Source organism: Euleptes europaea, chromosome 5 (genome assembly GCF_029931775.1).
Source record: "Euleptes europaea isolate rEulEur1 chromosome 5, rEulEur1.hap1, whole genome shotgun sequence".
Lineage (NCBI taxonomy): Eukaryota > Metazoa > Chordata > Lepidosauria > Squamata > Sphaerodactylidae > Euleptes > Euleptes europaea.
Genome location: NC_079316.1, coordinates 79,656,014 through 79,677,657, shown reverse-complemented (window position 1 = coordinate 79,677,657; position 21,644 = coordinate 79,656,014). Strand labels below are relative to the sequence as shown.

The following is a 21,644-nucleotide window of genomic DNA, read 5'->3' as shown; positions in this document are numbered from 1 at the left end:
TACCCTGCGGCCCATAGACAGGAAGTGACACACCTCCCTCAAGCATCATGAAGGCTTGGCAAGGAGGAGCCTGAGCCATACATATGTGACCGAACATGGCTCAGAGGCAGGATGGCCTTGGCTGTAAATTCGGGGAAATCCAAATAAGAAAAGACCTGACTTTTCTGCACCCCACCCATGTCCCATACTGTGTCTAGATTTGGAACAGGGTTTTGGTCTGTGGGTGCCACAGATCCCCTTTGATCAATGCAAACAAAATAAATCAAGTTGGCCCTTTTTATTACCCAACTGAAGGTGTCAGTTCTCCTCATTCCACGTCTGCAGGCAATTTACCTGTTCTGTTTCTTTAGCAACAGTACTGGATAACCAAGATGCCCTTCCAACTGTCCAGATCTGCAGTGATATTAGGTTAGAAGAAGAAGAGTTTGTTTTTATATGCTGACTTTCTCTACCACTTAAGGAAGAATCAAACAGGCTTACAATCACCCTTCCTTCCCCTCCCCACAACAGACCCCCTGTGAGGTAGGTGAGGCTGAGGGAGCTCTAAGAGAGCTGTGACTAGCTCAGGGTCACCCAGCTGACTTTGTGTGGAGGAGTGGGGAAACCAATCCAGTTCACCAGATTAGCGGCTGCCGCTCATGCGGAGGAGTGGGGAATCAAACCCTGTTCTGCAGATTAGAGTCCACCGCTCCAAACCACCGCTCTTAACCACTACACCACTCTGGTGTCCTGTTAATAATTCCCTGAACTTACTACAAATGTTATACTATAAAGATGTTTCAGAGATTGGAGTAATTTGTAGCTAATTGTTCATGCCTTTTTTTCCCTTTCCTATGAATACATTGCTATTAAGAGGTGCAGCAATAGTATCTGTTTGATTTGGAAAGGCTACATTTTCAAAAGAAAGCAAGAAGGGATACAAAAGGAGGGAAGGTAACACTTTCCAGTAGACCTTCATATTATTTAGGGTGTAATTCATGTTATAAATGGCTAGTATAAGAAGAACCCTAGCTAGTTTCATACTAATTAGCATTTATCTCGAATGAACTTTGTCTAATCAAGACACATATCAATGTAATAACAATTGTAATGCAATAAAAGTACTGAAAATAACACAGGGGGAGAAAAGACCTGATTTTTTTTTTCAGCCTGTTGAAATCGGCTCGTGACGTTGTGCGAGCCGAACGGAAGAATTGTGCTGATGCTCCGCTGCCTCGAGGAACCAGTAAGAGTTGAAATAAAGGTTAATTGGTTTTTAAGGGTTTTCAAATTAATTTTTTTGGGTTGTAATTTAATTGGAGCGACATGAAGTAGAAATTTGTTTGACTACGATCAGCTAATTTTAGACGAGGATCAGGGACAGAATAATGGACACTAGGAGGGTGTGGACTCCTCCGCTACAGGGTAGCTGGCATGACAAGACAAAGTCAGACTAGCCCAGGAGGTGGGAAAACTGCAGGAGGCTGATGCTACAGTTAGGTAAAACTGTCTGAGATAGCAAACTACTTTGGGGGAGCAAATGGGGGGAAAGACAACAGTTAGAAGAGCAAGGGTGTTGTTTAACAAACACTTTCACACATGCCAAATAATGCCCTTTCAATCCACTTTCAGTACACTTGAACAATAGTTTGCAAGTGGATTTTGCCAGTTTACACAGTAAAATTCAGCTTCAAAGTGCATTGAAAGTGGAGCGGAGCCTGAGTTTTTTGGGACAGAGCCTGAGGAGGGCGGGATTTGGAGAGGGGAGGGACTTCAATGCCATAGTGTCCAATGTCCAAAGTGGCCATTTTCTCCAGGTGAACTGATCTCTATTGGCTGGAAATCAGTTGTAACAGCAGGAGATCTGCAGCTAATACCTGGAGGTTGGCAACCCTAACAACCTGTATTATGAAGGTTCTGACTAAAATAGCAATCTCAAGAGGTATAATGTTTCCTCAGAGGGAACTTGTTTTAGGCGATTAAACAGTTTTCCAGACCATGTTGATACTTAATCATGTTGTCTCAAGGAGCAATCTTAACAGAAACCATAGTTAATAAATCACACTCGAATATATACTTTCTTCAGCCTGCTCTTGGATTATATTGTTGAAACTTCAGTACCGAGGAGTCATAACTTTGCAGAGTTCCGAAATGAATTCTGTTAATTTCCATTCGCCAATATCGCTTCCAAATCTTTTCCGTTGCCATTGTGTTTCTTGCATCCCAGTTGGCTGTAACATAGTATGATGTCTGCAGTTTAAAATTATAATTCACACGCTATGTTATTATCAATTCTGAATAATTTTGCTGCAACCGACTGAATCCCTTTGGGCTATTCACCAGGGCATGCTCAGACACACACATTCTTTCCCTTCAAAACACACAGCGAAAATTGCCAGAAAACCGGGCTCACTACCATCATTATAAATTATCCTAATACAAGTACCATTGAATAAGTGAATGAATTTCTGGTCTCCGCTGGATCATATATAATGGCAACTTTTACATGAAAGAATATTAGCATAATAGCTTATCTCATGTAGCAAAACTCTTTTGTGCCATATATTGCAGTCATGTCTCAGTTAGAGGCGTGGAGGAAAGCTTCCCACTGTGTACCTGGTTTCCCCCACTCCCCCCACTCCTTAAATCTGTCAATTCAGAACTAATCCATCTGGAACAACTGTTAGCGTGCTTTCAAAGGAGCTGTTCTATACTTTTAGTTTGTGAATCACATTTATTAAGAAGAGAAGGAGCTCTATGTGTACATGACATTGAATTCTTTGCCAAACTTGTCTCTTCTCTCATGCAAAAACTATTTATGCAAGTCACTAACAGCTCATTCCTGAGCCCTGCAGCCCTATAGCTTTGCTCTTTAACTAGAAAGGTTTGCTGATCTAGATGATTATTGAAACAAGGTTCAGCAGCATAGATCTGTCTATTACATTTGTATCCCAGCATTCTTTCCAGGAGCTCACGGTGGCAGGCATTGCTTTCCATTTAGTCCTCATAATGATGATATGAGTTCGGTAAGAGAAAATGAGTAGCTCTCCTCCTCCTCCTCCTCCTCCTCCTCCTCCTCCTCCTCCTCTCTTCTTCTTCTTCTTCTTCTTCTTCTTCTTCCTCTTCTTCTTCCTCTCCTCCTCCTCCTACTTCTCCTCCTTCTCCTCCTCTGACTATAGTCTTGTGCACAAACAACAATAAAAAAGAGAATAATAAATATAAATAAATAAAAATACATTTGTAGCCACTAGGGCATCAGGTTGCCCAGATCTAACTAGCTATTAGATTTAATAACAATGGAAGGAGGGGAAAGCAATGTTGTAATACACTTTGGGGACTAAAGTAGTGTATAAATAAATAAAATGTTCCCTAAAGCACCTGGTGAGTGTTTTCAAATGTTGTGGACAGAAGGCAGATCAGTGCCACAGGGACTCTGCATCTGGCCCCATTCCATTGGCAAATGTAATGTATGCTCCATCTCTTAGTGGTTTTGTTTATTAAAGCATTTCCACTTGTTGTAATTCCTGGCTTTCAAGGCAGCTTGCCAATAATTTAAGCTACAGTCATAGTAACAATAAAAGCCACAAAAAAGGGTATATGGAAGAAAAAAAATGAATCCAAATATTGCTAACTGAATTCCACAAGTTGCCCAGAGCTGCAAGCTACTGAGAGGTGGAGTAAATAAAAAGGGTTTTCATAGACACCAAAATGTCAGTAATGTAGACACCTGATAATAGTGCCTGGAGAAGATGTTTCTCAGTCTGGGTACTACAGCCCCCCAAACCCCTTGTTGGTGGCTACTCACCTCACTTCTGAAGGTGGGGGGATCTAGGCCAAGCCTTCAACAAATGATCTCAAAACTAGCTCATATGGGATCATGTGGCCCTAGGGTTGCCAACCTCCAGGTGGTGGCAGACAATCACCTTCTGTTACAACTGATCTCCAGCCGATAAACATCAGTTCACCTGGAGAAAATGGCTGCCTCTGCAATTGGACTCTATGGAATTGAAGTCCCTCCCCTCCCCAAACCCCGCTCTCCTCAGGCTCTGCCCCAAAAACCTTCTCCTGGTGGCAAAGAGGGACCTGGCAATCCTATGTGGCCCTTGAGACTTTCTGGTTTAAAGCCATGTCCATGAGCCAAGTGTTGAGTAACCTCACAGAAAAGTGTTATGTTTGGAGATGAAGTGAAATGATGTGAAAGTTCGATCGGTGGTGGTGTGGATGTGTTAAGATTATTCAGGCGTGCAAATTACCCCCAGATGCTGCAGTCAATAGAACCTCATGTGCTTGTGAAATTTCATTTGCCATAGCTTGCAGTATGTATTGTTCATCGAGTAGACGGCGTCTGTATTAATTTTCTATATTGCCAGTTCCAGAGATTGTTGTGCTTCCTGTTGTGAGAATAATTCCACATAAGAAAAGAATAGTGTGAGAATGTATCGATTTTTTTGGTTCAAAAGCATCGATGTCTTTATGAGAGTGGCAGGAATACTTGTAGCTTTATCAAGCCCCAGACTGTTTGGCTAATACATTTTGTCACTTGATGTTAAAACACATCTGGAAACAATTTTTTTTTGCACCAGACACATGTGTGAGCAAATTACAATGCTGAAAGACCTATGATTGGTATTATTAATTTACATCCAGTCACACAGGATATAAGGTTAATAAATTTCTAATATAATACCTTATAATACCTTGTAATAAATTTCTAATATAATACATTTCTGGATATGTTTTAAATAATCATGTTTTGTATAATTTGACCACTGAGGAAGGCCCAAGAGGCGTATTGGTCTATTGGTGATTTATATTTTGTATATTATCATCAGTTAGGGTTGCCAGGTCCACCATCGTCAGGAGGTTTTTTGGGCAGAGCCTGAGGAGGGTGGGGTTTGGGGAGGGGAGGGATTTCCCCAGAGTCCAATTGCCAAAGCGGCCATTTTCTCCAGGTGAACTGATCTCTATCGGCTGGAGATCAGTTGTAATAGCAGGAGATCTTCTGCTATTACCTGGAGGTTGGGAACCCTATCAACAGTGTTGATTATTTTTGTAACTGTTTATACTGGTGGTTTTATATGTAGCCTGTATTCCAGTGTTTTCATCCATTTTATTGGCTACACCTAATAAATATATTACTTTATGAGAATTTTTAGTTTCCAGCTCAATCCTCAGGTTCTCTGTTTGTAGCATAGCCTTGAAAGGGGTGAATATATTCCAGAGAAGCAGGAACTCAGTATTCAAATTTCAAAGTAAATTTTGGGTTTACAAACTGCTCATATTTTCTCTGTCTTTTTTTCACTTCTGCCTAGGTAACTGGAGAGCATTCTTCTGCATCTGTGGGTCCATTGGACTCTTCATTTCTTGGCACAGTCTCCCAATATGCATGTCAGAGGAGGACAACTTCAAATAATTACAACAAAAAATTCACGGTAATATATGGTATTTTATTCAAAACCCGGATTGTTGTACTAAACTGTAGGTGCTTTTAGATACAAGTTACTGATTTTAAATATTGTTCAAGAAGCTTCCAGGAAACGGCGACATCTAATGAGGAGAATCCATGCTAAGCAGGTTTACACAGAAGTAAGTCCCATGGACTTCACTGCACAGGATCTTGGCACAATTCTGCTTAACACAAATTGCGGGATTGAACTCCACTCCTGAAAATGTAAATTCCCAGAAATTATCCAGTGCTAAAATTAGTGTTTTGTTACATGCTGATTACACGGTCGTTATTTCTCAAACTAGATTGAGCATTTCATAGGAACTCAAAGAATCGCTCTACCACTGAGCCACAGCCTCTTTTCACCCAATTCCCCTTCTTGTTACAGCTCCTTTTTCACATGGCCTTTGTCAATGCAGTTCCCATGATCCACAGTATAGTTTATTTATTGGTAAAGGGGTCCCACTCCTTTCCCTCAACCCAAAGTCTATGGAGAGTGTTTCAACTTAGTCAAGTTGGTGCTGCATGCTTACAGATGCTCTTCTAGTTTCAAAATGCTCTTCTTGTTTTCAACACAGTTCATCTGGTTCTCAAATCTATCGCTCCGAAGATCACAAAATTAAACTCTGAAAGACTGAAGAATGGTAGTTGTAAACATTTGATGACCAGATTGTAGAGGTCATTCCACAGTGCCTATATAAATCAGAGTGCTTTTTTTGGATTGGTTTTGTCCTTTTCATCTCAAATAGTTTGTTGCAAGCTTATTATATATAAGCAGTATATCTTACATTCTTCAAGCATAGCTATGTTTCTGAGTGCTGAAAAACTTTCTGGGCTTCTCCCAATTAGAAGACTGTCAAACCGTACGAAGGGGAAAGTCAGTTGTAGTAGACTGCAGTTCTTCAACTTATGAGTAGACCTGTGTGTTGGATATTGTGGAAGGCTTTCACAAATAGAAGAGAGGAGATTATTTCCATTAATTCTCTGTCTTGCTGCATTCCTCCAGCCCCCTATGCTATTTTTGGGGTCCCCTGCCCCACAGGAGTAGCATTTCAGGATTACTTTGGGAGGCAGCAGGAGAGGCAGGGAAGGCCCATTCCACTGACAAATAGCCCCCCTTCTGTCAGCAAGGATTTACCATGGGATCTAAGCCAATGTTTCTGAACACATTAAGTGGTCTGTCTCTTACAGAATCAGATCTTTGGTTCATACAGGTCATTATTGTCTCCTCTGATTAGCGGGAGTTCTCTAAGATCTCAGTCAAAGAAAGATCTTTCCTTGCTTCTGCAACCAAAAATCCTCAGACTGGAGACACCAGGCACTTTCTACTTCAACGTTCTGCATCTAAGTACTGAGTTATGCCCCCTCCCTGACGTTCATCTGGAGGAACATTGCAGAGAAAGTAGTTCATCTGGGGGAGGGGGACTGACACAGAGCTTATATTAGGAAAATTATTTACTATGTTGAAGTGCCGACCACCCTGACTGTGTTCCAGACATAACCCAGTATAAAAAGCTCCTATGTAGGAGCCCCATGGTGCAGAGTGGTAAGCTGCAGTACTGCAGTCAAAAGCTCATGAACTGAGTTCGATTCCAATGAAAGTCAGTTTCAGGTAGTCGGCTCAAGGTTGACTCAGCCTTCCATCCTTCTGAGGTCAGTAAAATGAGTACCCAGCAAATCACCCTGTAAACATAGTCTGCCTAGTAAATGTCATGATGTGGCATCACCCCATGGGTCAGTAATGACTCGGTGCTTGCACAGGGGACTACCTTTACCTTTTCCTTTATAAAGTCTTAGGATGGGATGTGTCCAGAACAGAGCTTAAGTCAAAATTTATTTTTACTTTTCTCCTTTGCGCTAATCTTAGCATTCACTCCTGTCAGAAATGTGGATTTAGGTTACGTAGAACTAAAGTTGGGGGGGAAGGCATCATGGTATAGCCTGATCTCATCAGAAGCTAAGCAGCATCCATACTTGAATGGGAAAACAATCAGGAAGACTCTGCAGAAGAAGGCAATGGCAAACCACCTCTGCTTCTCATTTGCTTTGAAAGCCCCTTGCTGGGGTTGGCATAAATTGGCTGCGACTTGATGGCATTTTACATACAGATATAAAGTTTCCACCCAAAACAGCAGCCTGCAACTCCATCTCTATTTCTCAGGATGTGTAAGAAGTGATACAACTTCTTGGATCCTGAACAGCACTTTGGCAGGTGCCAACATTTCCAACCCGCAGAATATAACTTCCTCCCCTCCCCTCTCGGATGACAGCCCCAAGTACCGCCCAGAATCCTGTTCCTTGGTGACAGGGGTAATGTATGTATGTAATATGTATGTAAAATTAGGATTGTTTCACTCCAATGCACATAAATTCATACATACTGGTACTTATATTGAACCTTGTTTGCCCATGTTTTTGGCCACTCATTAAGTTTGGAGAGATTATCTTGAAACGCTTCACAATTCACTTTATTACCACTCTCAGTAATAGCTGATAAATACTTGGTGGTTCCCTACTTTCATAATCTTCTTTCCCCCCTTAATACTAGGGTTGCCAGCCTCCAAGTAATAGTAGCTGGAGATTTCCTGCTATTACAACTGATCTCCAGCCGATTTTACATTTACCTGGAGAAAATGGCCACTTTGGCCATTGGACTCTATGGCATTGAAGTCCCTCCCCAAACCTTGCCCTCCTCAGGCTCCACCCCAAAAACCTCCCACCGGTAGCAAAGTGGGACCTGGCAGCCCTACCTAATACAGATGAGTTATAGGCTTGAAATTGTTTTCTGTAGTTATACACTTAAACTGGATTAACAGTAAATTCCATTTTCCAGGGAATGTTGGGAAATGTAGATCTCTGAGTATGTTTAGGAAATTTTTAATAGCTAATTTGCATCACATTGCAAACTACAGTTCCCAGGATTGCTTTGTGGAACCCACAGCAGTAAAACTAGTGTAAAACTAGTATTAGCGTTCAGTGTAGGTTTACCCTAAGATGACTGGTAAATTGCAGTAGAGCCTGCTTTTGAGGAGAAGAACAAGGCAGGACTTGAACTTGAAGCTATTCAGAAAAAAGCATTACAATTTAGACGTGCTTTCCTGGCTTTTCTAAATCTGGGGCCAGTGCTACAGGTGTAATGCATAGGCTTAGAAAAAGATGTTCCAAAAGATTACTTTTTTGTGCAAATATGGAGCAGAAATGAGGCATCAGTATAATTTACTTATACAAGCTGTGGGCAACCAACCATTAAATGACGCATTGTCTCTGGCTGAATGCCATGTAGCCTGCAAATTAGGTCCAAACCGTCTTGAATTATGTGTTGGTGATGGCATCTTGTTATAACCATTTTATTTTAAGATATAAATATATTGCTTTTCTCCCCCTTTGTAACTCGGTGATGGCTTTTCTTGGCGTTGCTATTTTTAGCTTTTTATGTTAGAACTGCATTCTGTGTTCGGCTTTGCAGTCTTTGATAAATACAGGGGTTTTTCACTTAGAGGTGACCCATGGGAATGTAAAACCTTACCTCCCCCCCTCAGTTTTCTCTTTGAAAAGAGTAGCTGCTTTAAAAAGGCAATTAATTGTGACATTTTCCATACTGTCAAGTGAAGCAAGAAAACAGGTGTTTTGTTAACATGGCAGTTTCTCCAGCATAATGAAGCGTAAGCAGTCTTCCTTTCTTGGTTGTTGCTTGCGTACTTTTAGATGATTAAAATTTGTGTTATTGAGCACTCTGAATGCTAACCAACATATGCTTTACAGCTGATATCTGAATTGGTTTTTAATAACAATAACATGGCTTTTCATACATATACTTTAAGATCTAATTGCTTTGACCTGTGCCAACAAGAGCATAGATTCCAGATTTGTTTGTACATGGCTTGCTATCACTTTATGTAATCTGTACCATATCCGGCTGTGACAATCCTATATTGGCCTAATTCAGAAGCAGCACAAAGCTGTGGCTTATTTTAATTGTGGTTAGCATGTGAAACCAGGGTCTGGATCGCAGATGGCCATTTAATCCTGGTTTATCTTGAGAAATACTTCTTGCAGATACTGGTGGCTATCACAGCCTGCATTGCAACACAGGGCAGAGGTTCACAGTGCCCCCAAGTAATTTATCATTGGCTAGAGGCACTGCAGGGGTGGGAAAACCAAACTCTGTTGGTCCAAGCATCTTAATATCAAACAGGTAATCCCACAACTGACAATCTTGTTCTCCACTCTGCTTAGGGTTGCCAACCCCCAGGTACTAGCTGGAGATCTCCTGCTATTACAGCTGATCTCCAGCCGATAAAGATCAGTTCTTCTGGAGAAAACTGCTCTCCTCAGGCTCCGTCCCAAAAACCTCCTGTTGGTGGTGAAGAGGGACCTGGCAACCCTAATTTTGCTGCTAGAGGTCACCTTGCAGCCTTGGGCAGTGAGACAAGTCTGGTAACAGTGTGATTCCCATACCCTGCCGATGGTGGTATGTAGTGTTGTAATCTGGAGATCCCCAAGAATTTCAACTCATCTCTAAACTACAGAGATGTAGAAAATGGCAGCTTTGGAGGGTAGACTTTATGGTATCACATTCCTGCTAGGTAGGGTTGTCAGGGTTGGGAAATACCTGGAGATTTTGGGGAGGGGGGAGCCGGAGGAGGGTGGGATTTGGGGAGGGGAGGGACTTCAGTGGCGTATAATGCCATAGAGTCCACCTTCCAAAGCGGCCATTTTCTCCAGGTGAACTGATCTCTGTCGCCTGGAGATCAGTTGTAATAGCAGGAGACATCCAGCCACCACCTGGAGGTTGGCAACCCTACTGCTCCACTCCCCAACCCTTCCCAGGTTCTGCCCCAAATATCCAAACATTTCACAACCCAGAATTGGCAACCCTAGCGGTGTATACATCTCCCAGACCTGCTTCGTCACCATGCTGCTTGGGTGATGGATCTTCCTTTGATTGCCCCATGTAAGAATGGGGCATGCCAGCATTCTTACACCTTTACGAGGAAGACAAGACAAACAGGGAAACGGCTTCTGAGAAGCAGTGAAAGGTGAGAGTGGTTTCAGTCCTGAGGAGCTCTTGCTGTGCCACTCTGCAGCCCGAGAACTGGCAAGCCAGGATGAAACTTGAGTGGGTTCCCCATTTATGGATCACATGAAACCACAGTTAAGAGCCACTGTGGTTAATAAACCTGGCTGGAGATAGCTAGACTGTTAACGAATATAACTCAATTAAGATAATAGCCATTGTTAGGTTACTTAAACCACAGCTTCATATGATGGCTGAACTGACACATTAAGGTTTTGGGGTCTGTGGGGTGTCTGGACACGGGGTCATTGAGGGTATCATTCAGGGTGGTCTTGTATAACATAATTCTACTTGAAAAGGCCCTTGTAACATTTCATTTATGTATGTAAAACAGTTACATCTTGCCATTCAGTACATGAAAGGATCTATGTGGGGGTATGGCAGCACATTTAAAACATATAAAATCTAACAATGAGCTCCCCCCAAGAAACACAAACAAAATAGACTGAGAATAGCCATACCTAGGGTTGCCAGGTCCTTCTTCGCTACCGGCGGGAGGTGTTTGGGGTGGAGCCTGTGAAGGGCAGGGTTTGGGGAGGGACTTCAATGCCGTCGAGTCCAATTGCCAAAGCGGCCACTTTCTCCAGGTGAACTGATCTCTATTGGCTGCAAATCAGTCGTGATAGCAGGAGATCTCCAGCTAGTACCTGGAGGTTGGCAACCCTAGCAATAACATTTATAATCTAAAAATCCTCTAAAACAGTCTTCCTGCTAGAAAGCCAGCACCGAGGGGACAAAATCCCCCCAGTATTCCATAATGCTGGAGCTGCCTTAAGTCAGGTACCCGCCCATTTTATTTTACCAGAACAGCACCCCCTGCCGAGCTTCATTTCTGGAGAGATTTTGAGTAAACTTTGTGGTGTTTTTGACAACTCTTGTTTCTTTATTTTGGGCCACTGTTTTAGACTAAAGTCCACTTCAGGACTTAGTGTGGGCAGGAAGAAGGTTGTACTGCTGCTCCACGCAGAAAGAACTGTGCTCTTGATAGAAACTATGCTGCCTTCTTATTCTGATGCCTTGCATGGTATTGGGTGAGGTGGCTTTCTTTAGACTCGTTCCGCTATATGTGTGTTGGTTTTATTTGTTGCTCCCCCAGAGTTAGGGTTGCCAACCTCCAGGTGGTGCCTGGAGATCTCCTGCTACTACAACTGACCTCCAGCCGACAGAGATCAGTTCCCCTGGAGAAAATGGCCGCATTGGCCATTGGACTCTATGGCATTGAAGTCCCTCCCCTTCCCAAATCCCGTCCTCCTCAGGCTCTGCCCCCAAAAACTCCCTCTGGTGGCAAAGAAGGAACTGGCAAAGAACTGGCAAAGAAGGAACTGGCAACCCTACCCAGAGTATTCAGCAAATGAAATTTCATGACAGCTCAAACAGCAGCAGTATTGACTGTAACAGCACATTCTCCTGATTTCTTTCAGCCACAGAAGACTGTTCTTGCCAAGTGATTGTAAACGCATCGCAAGGGGCTCCTTGCAATGTGTTTACACCCGGAAGTGCCGCATCGCAAGGGGCCTTTTACCACTCAAACTTGGCCCCTTGCAATGCGGTGCTTCTGGTTATAAACTGGAAGCGACGTGGCGCGGTGGGCAGGCGCGCGTGCATGCATTGCCCGCCGACCCTCAGCTGGTCGGCGGGCAGCCAGGTGGATTGGCTGGGGTTTGCCCGCCACCACCTGGCACTTGGCAACCCTAGTTGCAGTAGCCACCCAAAATGCTATCCAAAGGTTCTTCCCCTAAGCAGACATTGCTATTCTACTTTTTTGAACCATTTTGGGGAAAACGTCTTCAAACCTAGGGGTTCCCCCATGTTTGGGTTCCCCAGGTTTGTAGAACTTTTTTTAATCCTTACATAGCTGTAACAATAGATATGGATTTTGGGGTCCATACAGTGGGGCCTGTTAAATTTGATTTGATTCCCCCTCAGTTTTGGTGTTGGTTTTCCATTTTGGGTTGGTTGAGGGCCTCCCCCTCCTTTAAACAGTTTGTTCAGGCACATATCCATGCCAAAGACCCCATAGTGTGGTTGGTGGGTAGAATTTGCTCACTGTTCTATTTTGGGTGCAGAATTTCTTGTTGGATAGCCATTGAATAAAAGAGCTCATTCAACTGCTACTTGAAAAAAAATTGTATAAGTAATCTTAAACATTTTAATAGCAGCCTATGCTTTCCCCTGTGTGACAAGGGATTAATAAATGTCCAAGACTGTAAAATCATATGACAGTCTTTATCTGGAGAGAGTTTAATATCTTTCTTTGCTTCTGTAATGAAACATTAATATGGTCAGTGACCATGCTATAATAGCAAATGATTCTTCTTGCGTTCGTGCACCGAGGCCTTGTTGCATTCCCATCTCCTTCCATAAGGCACAGTTCAAGCCTGCAGTGTGATTTTTATGCGGTAAAATAAACACTGTCATTCTTTCTTTACCCCGAGAGGGTTGGTTAGCATAGAATATTAATACTGAACTGCAGTAAAACTCAGAAGGACATTTTTCTTCTAGACAAATACAATTTAATTCTGAGAGATGAGAAACTAGTTAAGTCAGAAGTGTATCGTTCTGCAATCCTGAGTCTCATTATTTATAAATTCAGTTGAATTGTGCTGGCTTCTTCATTACTCATGATAATAAGAAAGTGAATGTTTAAATACCGGAAGAACACCTGTTGTGTCTCTGTACCTGGGGAGGGGAGATGGAGGAGTCCCCTTTCTTTATTTTGTATTTTGTTCCTTACCCTCCAAAAAGTCAGCTGTATCCCTGAGTTTGGTAAACAAATAAATTTTAATGTAGTTTAAATCAACTACATGACACCCTCGCTTTGCTTCATAATAGAGTTTGCCTTCTCGTGGGCTGAAATATACTGAAGGGAATATATCCTCTAAACAATGTGTTCTTTGTTCTGCTGAAAGTCTTTAGGGAAAAAGAAATCCATGAGTCAAAAAAGCAAATTAGAAATAGGTTCTCTGTGAACCTCAGCAATAAGGGAGAATTGGTTTGTTTCGAGCAAGCGAGGCTTTTTTTTTTTGCTTAGGGCGCAATCCACTAGGAATGTGTCCTACTCAAGGGGTGAATAAGAAAGCCCAGAAGTATATTTCTGTTCAACTTGTGTTTATTTCCAGAGATTTTGTTTAGAAGTTACCAGTAGACTTACAGTGCCCGTCCTAACCAAAGTTTCACCCTTCTGAGTCAAGGGATTTAGGATTGCATTGTTAGTGTATATGGTTTAAATGATGATGAGAAACAGAGGATAACTTGGAAATCTGCATTGAAGCCAGGGTTTCTGTCAAGGGTCTGGGATTGCTCTGCCCTCCTCCTTTCTGCTGTAGCCCCAATGCTCCCGAAATGCTGCTCCTGGGGAACAGGGGACCCCAGGATAGGCATGAGGGCGGAGTCAGAGGTGTACCGAAACAGAGTTACACCTTTCTAAGTCCATGTAATTTTAATGGGGGTACCTCTTCTTAGGAATGCACTGTAAAGGTAAACTTCTGTTACATTGCTTTAATACCTCAAGTGGAAGATGTTTATCCTTTTTTAAAAAAAAAACCCCAGGAAACTTGAAAATTTACTCTAGGGCAAGAGGTAGTAAAAGCTTTCTGTACCATATAAAAATGAGGCATTGTACTAGGATGCAAGCCATACAATATCAAATATTTGTTATGTCTGCACCGTTTATAATACATATTCCTCTTCTGGAATGGCCAATTCAGATTATAGCGCAATAAACAGGAAGAGAGGTAGTAAAGTAGAAATTGTATTTTAATCTCGAGTATATCAAAACAAGCTGACAGGTCATGCAATTCTATAATTGGTTTCAGCATTTGTGGTCAATGTTTTGTTTAGGGAAGAATATACATTCAGCATTAGTCTAATTGTTTATTTAAAATATCTTAATGAGTTCTGGGTAGACAGAGAAAATATTGCAATGAAAACACTGTTTAAAAAAGCTTTGCTGACATTGTTCAGTTGGCTGTCAACAAGATTTGACTGGATGTGGCATTCTAGTTTTCTTAAGGCAATAACACATTTTCCCCCAAGATCTGTCCACCCACTAGCAGAAAGCAACATGTGACCAGCCTAAAATAGCAGTGGCATTATGTTTTATATCATTTTTCTTGATGGGCTGTTGCAACCTCAACTCGATTGAGTGATTGTTCTGCCTTTTCCTCAGTTAGAAGGATTGCCTTTATTCTTTAAGGCTAACATTGGTCTTTTATGCATGGCTGTTTCACTCGCCGTCACCCCTCTGATGGCTTCAGGTCTTTGTTTGGATTATGCATGCCGTTCCAACCCCCAAGGTTCCCTCGCTCTCCCCCTGCGTTTCCCTGCTTTTTGAGGAACCTGTTTTATCTCAAATTTGAAAATGTGGGCAAAACGGGGGGAAATGCAGGGAAAGAGCGAGGCGACCTCTGACAATCGGAAATGGCATGCATAATTCAAGCAAAGACCCGAAATTGTCAGAGGGGTGATGGCGAGTGAAACAGCCATGCATAAAAGACCATTAACCTTTCTTGTAAAAACCTTAGATATTGTGCTCCCTTCAGTAAGCGGTATTCAATTTCATTGAGGGCATATGAGTCTCATTTTCCCCAAAAGGCATTGTAATGGTACATTTCTGAAGGAAACCCTGTAAATGAAGATCAGTGCACATACATACACCCAGAGCTTTGTTTCAAATACAGGTACTTCGGTCTTAATATCATAAAACCAGCTGAAAGCACAAAGGTTGACTGAAAGCACAAAGACAAGAGGGAGGTAAATGAGGCATTCCCAAACATAATGTAGTCCCTGAGCGAAACATCTGCCACATTTGTATATGATAGAAGGGGAAACAGGTGTTGAATGAGCAGGGGAGAACAGATCATTTCCAAGTGTATGTAAAAGATAGAAACAAGCTCCAAAATATTTTATTTTCAAGGTGTTCTGTAATTTTGATCTAGTCCTTATATTGCAACTTGCAGAAGTCATGTTTTACAATTCAAAGCATAATTAAAAAAATAGGAACCAGAATGCTAGAAACATGGGGAACTAGATCAGAACAAGATAAACTAGCATAGCTATAAAGGTTTGAGTACCAAGTTTAAAATACACACAAAACACATTTGCCATCCATAACATATCTGAATTTAAAAGATGTTATAGTTCACCTGAGACATTTGTAGATTTTACTGTTTTTTTCCCCAGTTGGGTTCAAGATGCTAGTGTCTTTTTCAGTAACACTATCTCGGTTGTTGTATACAACTAAGTAAGACTCAGATTGGAGGTCTGTACAGACACTTTGCTCACTGGACAACATAAGGTGTTGTCTCAGGTTGTTTATGCATGGATACTTTCACTCATGTTTGCTCTCACTCTGTCTCGGTTGTTCCTTGGAGTTATGCATGAGTTTTCCATCCATTAAAGATGACCTCGCTGCCAGCCCTCACAAATCCCAGGACTTCCCGTTCCTCTATTAACCTGATTCTTCCATCTCCCCTGAGATCAGCCTGGGTGAAATCCTCATGCATAAGGCAAAGCGCAGGATACAGAAGCTTGGAGGAGTGACGTTTCTCTCACAGCACTACAGCCAATTACAAAGCAGTGTGTCAAGGGGCGGGCATTAAAATGCTATCTGCTGCCTGGGAGTTCTTTCTGAGCAGAAGAAAGGATTTTAGAAACGAAGCTTGGGTCCCCCCCCCCCCGTTCCTTTTAGAGAGCTCCGATTTTTAAAATGCTTTTTTTATGCAGCAATTGGGTTTTGGGGGGGGGACTTCTCTCTCACAGTAAGCACTGCAGCCAATTACAAAGCAGCATTTCAAGGGGTGGGGACTCAAACACTTCTTGATTTGATCTTGGAGACTGCTGGTGCATAGATTCCCAACAGGGAAGTGTGGGTCCAGCGAGCAACAAACCTCAGGTAAAACTCCCATTCATAAACAACCTTAATCTAGTCAACTTGAGCAAGAAAACATTTGACACTTGTGATCTTCCATTGTATTCTGGGGACCTAAAAGTTAATTGTGGGCACAACTAGATATTTTTCAACAAATACATACTTCTAAAGTCAAATTTGCCAACACAGCAATATTATCAGACTAACAGTGCTATTCTATGGCAAGTTACTCCAGTTTAAACCCATGTAAATCAATGTGCTTAGACTGCAGTAACTCTGAATAAGGTTGCACTGTGATGGACCATACAATATATTGTATATTGAGGACAATCGCTGTTAAATTTCCCCTGTATAAATCTCTATTTTAAATTTCCCTGCTTCAGTTATAGAAAAACACCATAAAGACCATTAGGCCTGTCAGCTTATTATTAGATGAAACCTGATCAGAACATTTCATTCATTCATTCATTCATTCATTCATTCATTCATTCATTCATTCATTCATGATATTTCTATGCTGCCTCTTCAAAGTCCTGCTTGAGGTGGCTTGCAATTAAAACTGCCACAGTATTAAAAGTAAGTAATTAAAAGACAAGCCATTAGATAATAGCAGCATAAGAACAATCTATAAAAGAGAAGCAGACTATTAAAAAGCTGACAAGATAAAAAAAATCCTAATGAAAATAGGATAAACTCCCCTATTTAAAACCATGGGTAAAAAGATGCCTGGTGCCTAAAAGAAAGTAAAGTAGGTGCCAGGTGAACCTCAAGGGGGAGGGAGTTCCACAGGTGTGGTGCCACTGCAGAAAATGCCCTGTCTCTTATCAACATCCACCTCACCTCTGAAGGAGAAGGCTTGGAGAGAAGGACTTGAGAGGCAGATCTTAACTGGCAAGTTTGATATTGCAGGAGGAGGCAGTCTCTCAAGAACCCTGACCCCAAGCCATTTGGGGCCTTAAAGGTAAGAATCAGCACTTTGAATTGTGACCTGAAACACTTAGGTAACCAGTGCAGGTTTTTCAGCACGGTTCAATACAATCCCAGCAACCAACTCCTGACAGTAGACTGGCTGCCGTATTTTGGACCAATGGACGTTTCTGAACCATTTTCAAAGGCAGTCCCATGCACTAGTGCTTTGCACTAATCTAATCTGAAAGATAGGACATTTTGGAGGACTTTCATTCATAGGGTCGCCATGAGTTGGAAGCGACTTGACACACACACACAATCTGAAAAACGGCACCACAGTCTTGTCAGGAGTGAGCTTCTGTTTATTGGCCCTCATCCATTCTATTACCTTCCCGAGGAATCTATTCAGGACAACACTGCTCAGCTGTTAAAGAGAAATAGAGCTGGGTGTCATCTGCATGTTGGCGACACCTCACTCCATACCCTTGGAGGACCCTCTCCCAGCAATTTCATGCTAAACAGCGTGGAGGACAAGAAGGAACCCTGCAGGGCCCAAGCATCATCTTCTGGAATCAGCTGGTCAAGCACGGGACCCCCTACTTCCCAGCCCAGACATCCTCTCCAGAAGGATACCATGGTTGATGGTATCAAAAGCTGCTGAGAGGTCCAAGACAATCCACTCTCCTGGAGAAGGTCATCAGTCAGGGCAGCCAAGACTGTTTCCATCCCAAAGCCAGGCCTGAATCCAGATTGAAATGGGTCTAGGTAATCCATCTCCACCAACACTGCCTGAAACGGTGTAGCCACCATCCACTCAAACACCTTGCCCAAGAAGGGAATATTAGCTACTGGACAGTGGTTGTTTGGGTCATTTGGGTCCAGGGATACCTTAGTCAGGAGGGGTCTCGCTACCACGTCTTTCAAAGTGGTCAGAACCACAACTTTCCTGCAGAGAGGCATTTATAACCTTCTGTCTCTGTCAGCTCGAGAAGTGACACTGTTGGGCAACGATGGGGTGGCACACCAACAGAATCCCTCTTCTGTTTAGATCGTTGTGTACATGAATTAAAGACGTTAGAATCATAGAATCATAGAGTCATAGAGTTGGAAGGGACCACAAGGGTCATCTAGTCCAACCCCTTGCACAATGCAGGAAATTCACAACTACCTCCGCCCCATACCCCCAGTTACCCATACTGCATGCCCAGAAGATGGCCAAGATGCCCTCCCTCTCAGGATCTGCTTAAGGTCATAGAATCAGCATTTCTGACACTGGTGACATTTACTGATTTTGGTATTTCCCCCTTCTTTCCCTGCCCCCAAGAAAACAGAGTGTATTGTGGATTTTGCAAACTTTGTACTTTTCAAAAGTACACAGATCACCTAGGTCTAGGGGTGAAATCTGACATCTGGTAAATTTGGCTAACATACTGAGATGTTCAAGCAGCAAACAGGGCCGTAGCTGGGGGGAGGGCAAGGACAGCAGCCACCACCCCTGTGGTATGCACTAGGGTCGCCAGGTCCCTCTACGCCATCGGCGAGAGGTTTTTGGGGTGGAGCCTGAGGAGGGCAGGGTTTAGGAAGGGGAGGGACTTTGATACCATAGAGTCCAATTGCCAAAGTGGCCATTTTCTCCATGTGAACTGATCTCTTATCGGCTGGAGATCCGTTGTAATAGGAGGAGATCTCCGGAAGTTGGCAACCTTAGTATGCACAGAGGGCGGCAGAACTGCCTCTCCCATAGGCACCTCTGTGCCAGGTAGGAGAGGCAGTTCTGCCACCCTCTCTGCATGCCACAGGGGAAGCAGCTGCCCTCCTTGCCCCCCCTAGTTACAGCCCGGCCAGCAAACGTATCTAATGCAGAGGAGGATCAGTGGTTAGCATGGAGGTGTGCTTAATTCCTGCCTTGTTCACTGATTCTCCATTACAAATGTCCTTCAAGCATCCCCCCCACCCTCAGCTAGGCTAATTCTGAGTTAAGAATCTGTTCCTGCCACAGACTGTCTGGTTGTTTCAAAGAAACAGAGATATCATGCAGTGACATTCTTGGTAGAGGATATGAGCTGATTTCTCAAAGCTGCAGCAACTAGTTTACTTTCTTGGGCTCAGGAGATTTGCCCAAATTGGTGGTTGCATGTCAGCTCTCTCTCTCTAGGTCAAAGGCCGTATGGTGGTTCACTGAAAGGTCCTTTATTAAGCATACCTAAGAGCAAAATGTCACAACAGGTTAGCTGTTTTGTATTTGCTGTGGGATGAGGAAATCTGTACAGCAGCGTACGAGTTTTAAACTTGGTGGCTTGATCCGTTCTTACAAATTTCTCCCTCTCTTTCCCGCCCCATCAAGGATGCCTTTGAAATACTGGCTGAAAACTATGAGTTCAGAGAAAATGAAGGCCCTTGCCTTGCATTCAGGAGAGCTGCATCGGTGCTAAAGTTCCTTCCATTTACTGTAATGAAAGCAAAGGATATTGAAGGATTGCCCTGGATGGGAGAACAAGTCAAAGGAGTCATTGAGGTAAGTATCTCAGCCACCTCGGGGCCTGCAATACGAATACCTGGTCTCTTACCAAATCACCAGACCCTAGCAGTTCAAGGTATTTGTAAGTAGGGTTGCCAACCTCCAGGTAGCATAAAAAGGAACTAAAGCCTTTTCAAGTTCCCAGAAGATCAGAGAAGGATAATTTAAATTTAACTGGTCTGACAGTCTGCTTCTTCCAAATCTCAGGAAGAACTGATGAAGAAATGGGCTTTATGCCCTGAAACGATCGTTTTCTCCTTCTATGCATAACTTGCTGTTGTGTGAACAAAGAGCATCTTAAGAGAAGACTTCGTGTCTCTCCTTCTATGCACATCTTGCTGCTATAAGGATAGAGCATCCTATAAGAACATTTCTTGCAAACTGTACTTCATTACTTACCTGCTGGAGGAATTAATGTGTTACTTGCTTTGACATTTCATTATGTAAAATTGTACATCTTTTGTTATAGTATATAGAATTGTTAAGGGTGGTTGTGTTACCACATACTGTGAAAAATACAGCTACAATATATTTGGCTTTGGTAACAGCTATACTCCTGTACTAATTTCCTCATCTTTCTGATACGTGTGCAGAGGTGTCTTTATTTTCCTTAACCTCCAGGTAATAGCAGAAGATCTCCTGCTGTTACAACTGATCTCCAGCTGATAGAGATCAGTTCACCTGGAGAAAATGGCCGCTTTGGCCATTGGACTGTGGCATTGATGTCCCTTCCCTCCCCAAACCCGGCCCTCCTCAGGCTCCGCCCCCAAACCTCCCGTCGATGGTGAAGAGGGACCTAGCAACCCTACTCCAGATAGTGGCTGGAGATCTCCCGCTATTACAATGGATCTCTAGGTGACAGAGATCAGTTCCCCTGGAGAAAATGGCCACTTTGGCCATTGGACTCTATGGCATTGAAGTCCCTCCCCTCCAGAAATCCCGCCCTCCTCAGGCTCCGCCCCCCCAAATATGCCGGTATTTCCCAACCCGGAGCTGGCAACCCTATTTGTAAAGGAAGAGGCTTACAGCTTGGACCTGATCAGCTACAGCAAAGGGCCACAGTGGGAGGGACAGGGAGAGAATGGCCAACGACAGTGCCATAAGGTATTACCCCAGCCTCCTGCCCCTCAGAAGAAGACATGGCGGGAGAAGGTGTGATGGTGGGTTGCTGAGGAGGTCACTGGCAGTAGCAAGTGCTACTCTAGAGGTTAGAGGGAGGGTCATCAGTCTGGATGGTTCCCTATGAGAGGGTCTAGAAATATAGGTACCAGGAGTAGGCTTTTCTCGTTGGTGGTCTTTCCCCCCCCCCCAATTCACTTCCTTATTTGAGTTTTCGTTGACTTGTTCCTTATTTCTCCCTTGTTTGAGGCCAGGAGGCTGAGTTTCAGAGTGCTGGGGTAATGGAAAGTCAACTCTCTCTTTTTGGCTGTTGGTATGCCCTCACTTTTTATTTTGTCCCCTTTTTGGACTCCGTCGCAGCCCAAAACAAATGTCCAGGAAAAAACCATCACTAGGGTTTCCAACCTCCAGGTACTAGCTGGAGATCTCCTGCTTTAACAACTGATCTCCAGCCGATACAGATCAATTCACCTGGAGAAAATGGCAATTGAACACTATGGCATTGAAGTCCCTCTCCTCCTCAGGCTCCGCCAGTAGCGAAGAGGGACCTGGCAACCCTACCCATCATGGTGCATTTTTTTGCCCTTCCCTGGCACACCTCTTGCAAGATTAAGTTACAGTCATATGCCTTAAAATTTTTTTGTGTGTTTACTACCATTGATGTATGGAGCCAGAGTAATACATCAAAGGAACATTTCTTGTTTGATAAAGAATAAAGTGACCGATA

At 43.0% G+C, this 21,644-nt stretch overlaps 1 protein-coding gene across 1 annotated transcript in view; it reads left to right on the top strand.

The window, feature by feature from the left end:
• Positions 1–21,644, top strand: part of DNTT (DNA nucleotidylexotransferase) — a 135,312-nt gene that overhangs the window by 17,768 nt on the left and 95,900 nt on the right. Inside the window, exons 5-7 of the mRNA XM_056850063.1 lie at positions 4,129–4,143; positions 5,353–5,411; positions 19,625–19,795. Of these exons, the coding sequence (XP_056706041.1) occupies positions 4,129–4,143; positions 5,353–5,411; positions 19,625–19,795 (245 nt within the window). The remainder of the gene's footprint in view (positions 1–4,128; positions 4,144–5,352; positions 5,412–19,624; positions 19,796–21,644) is intronic.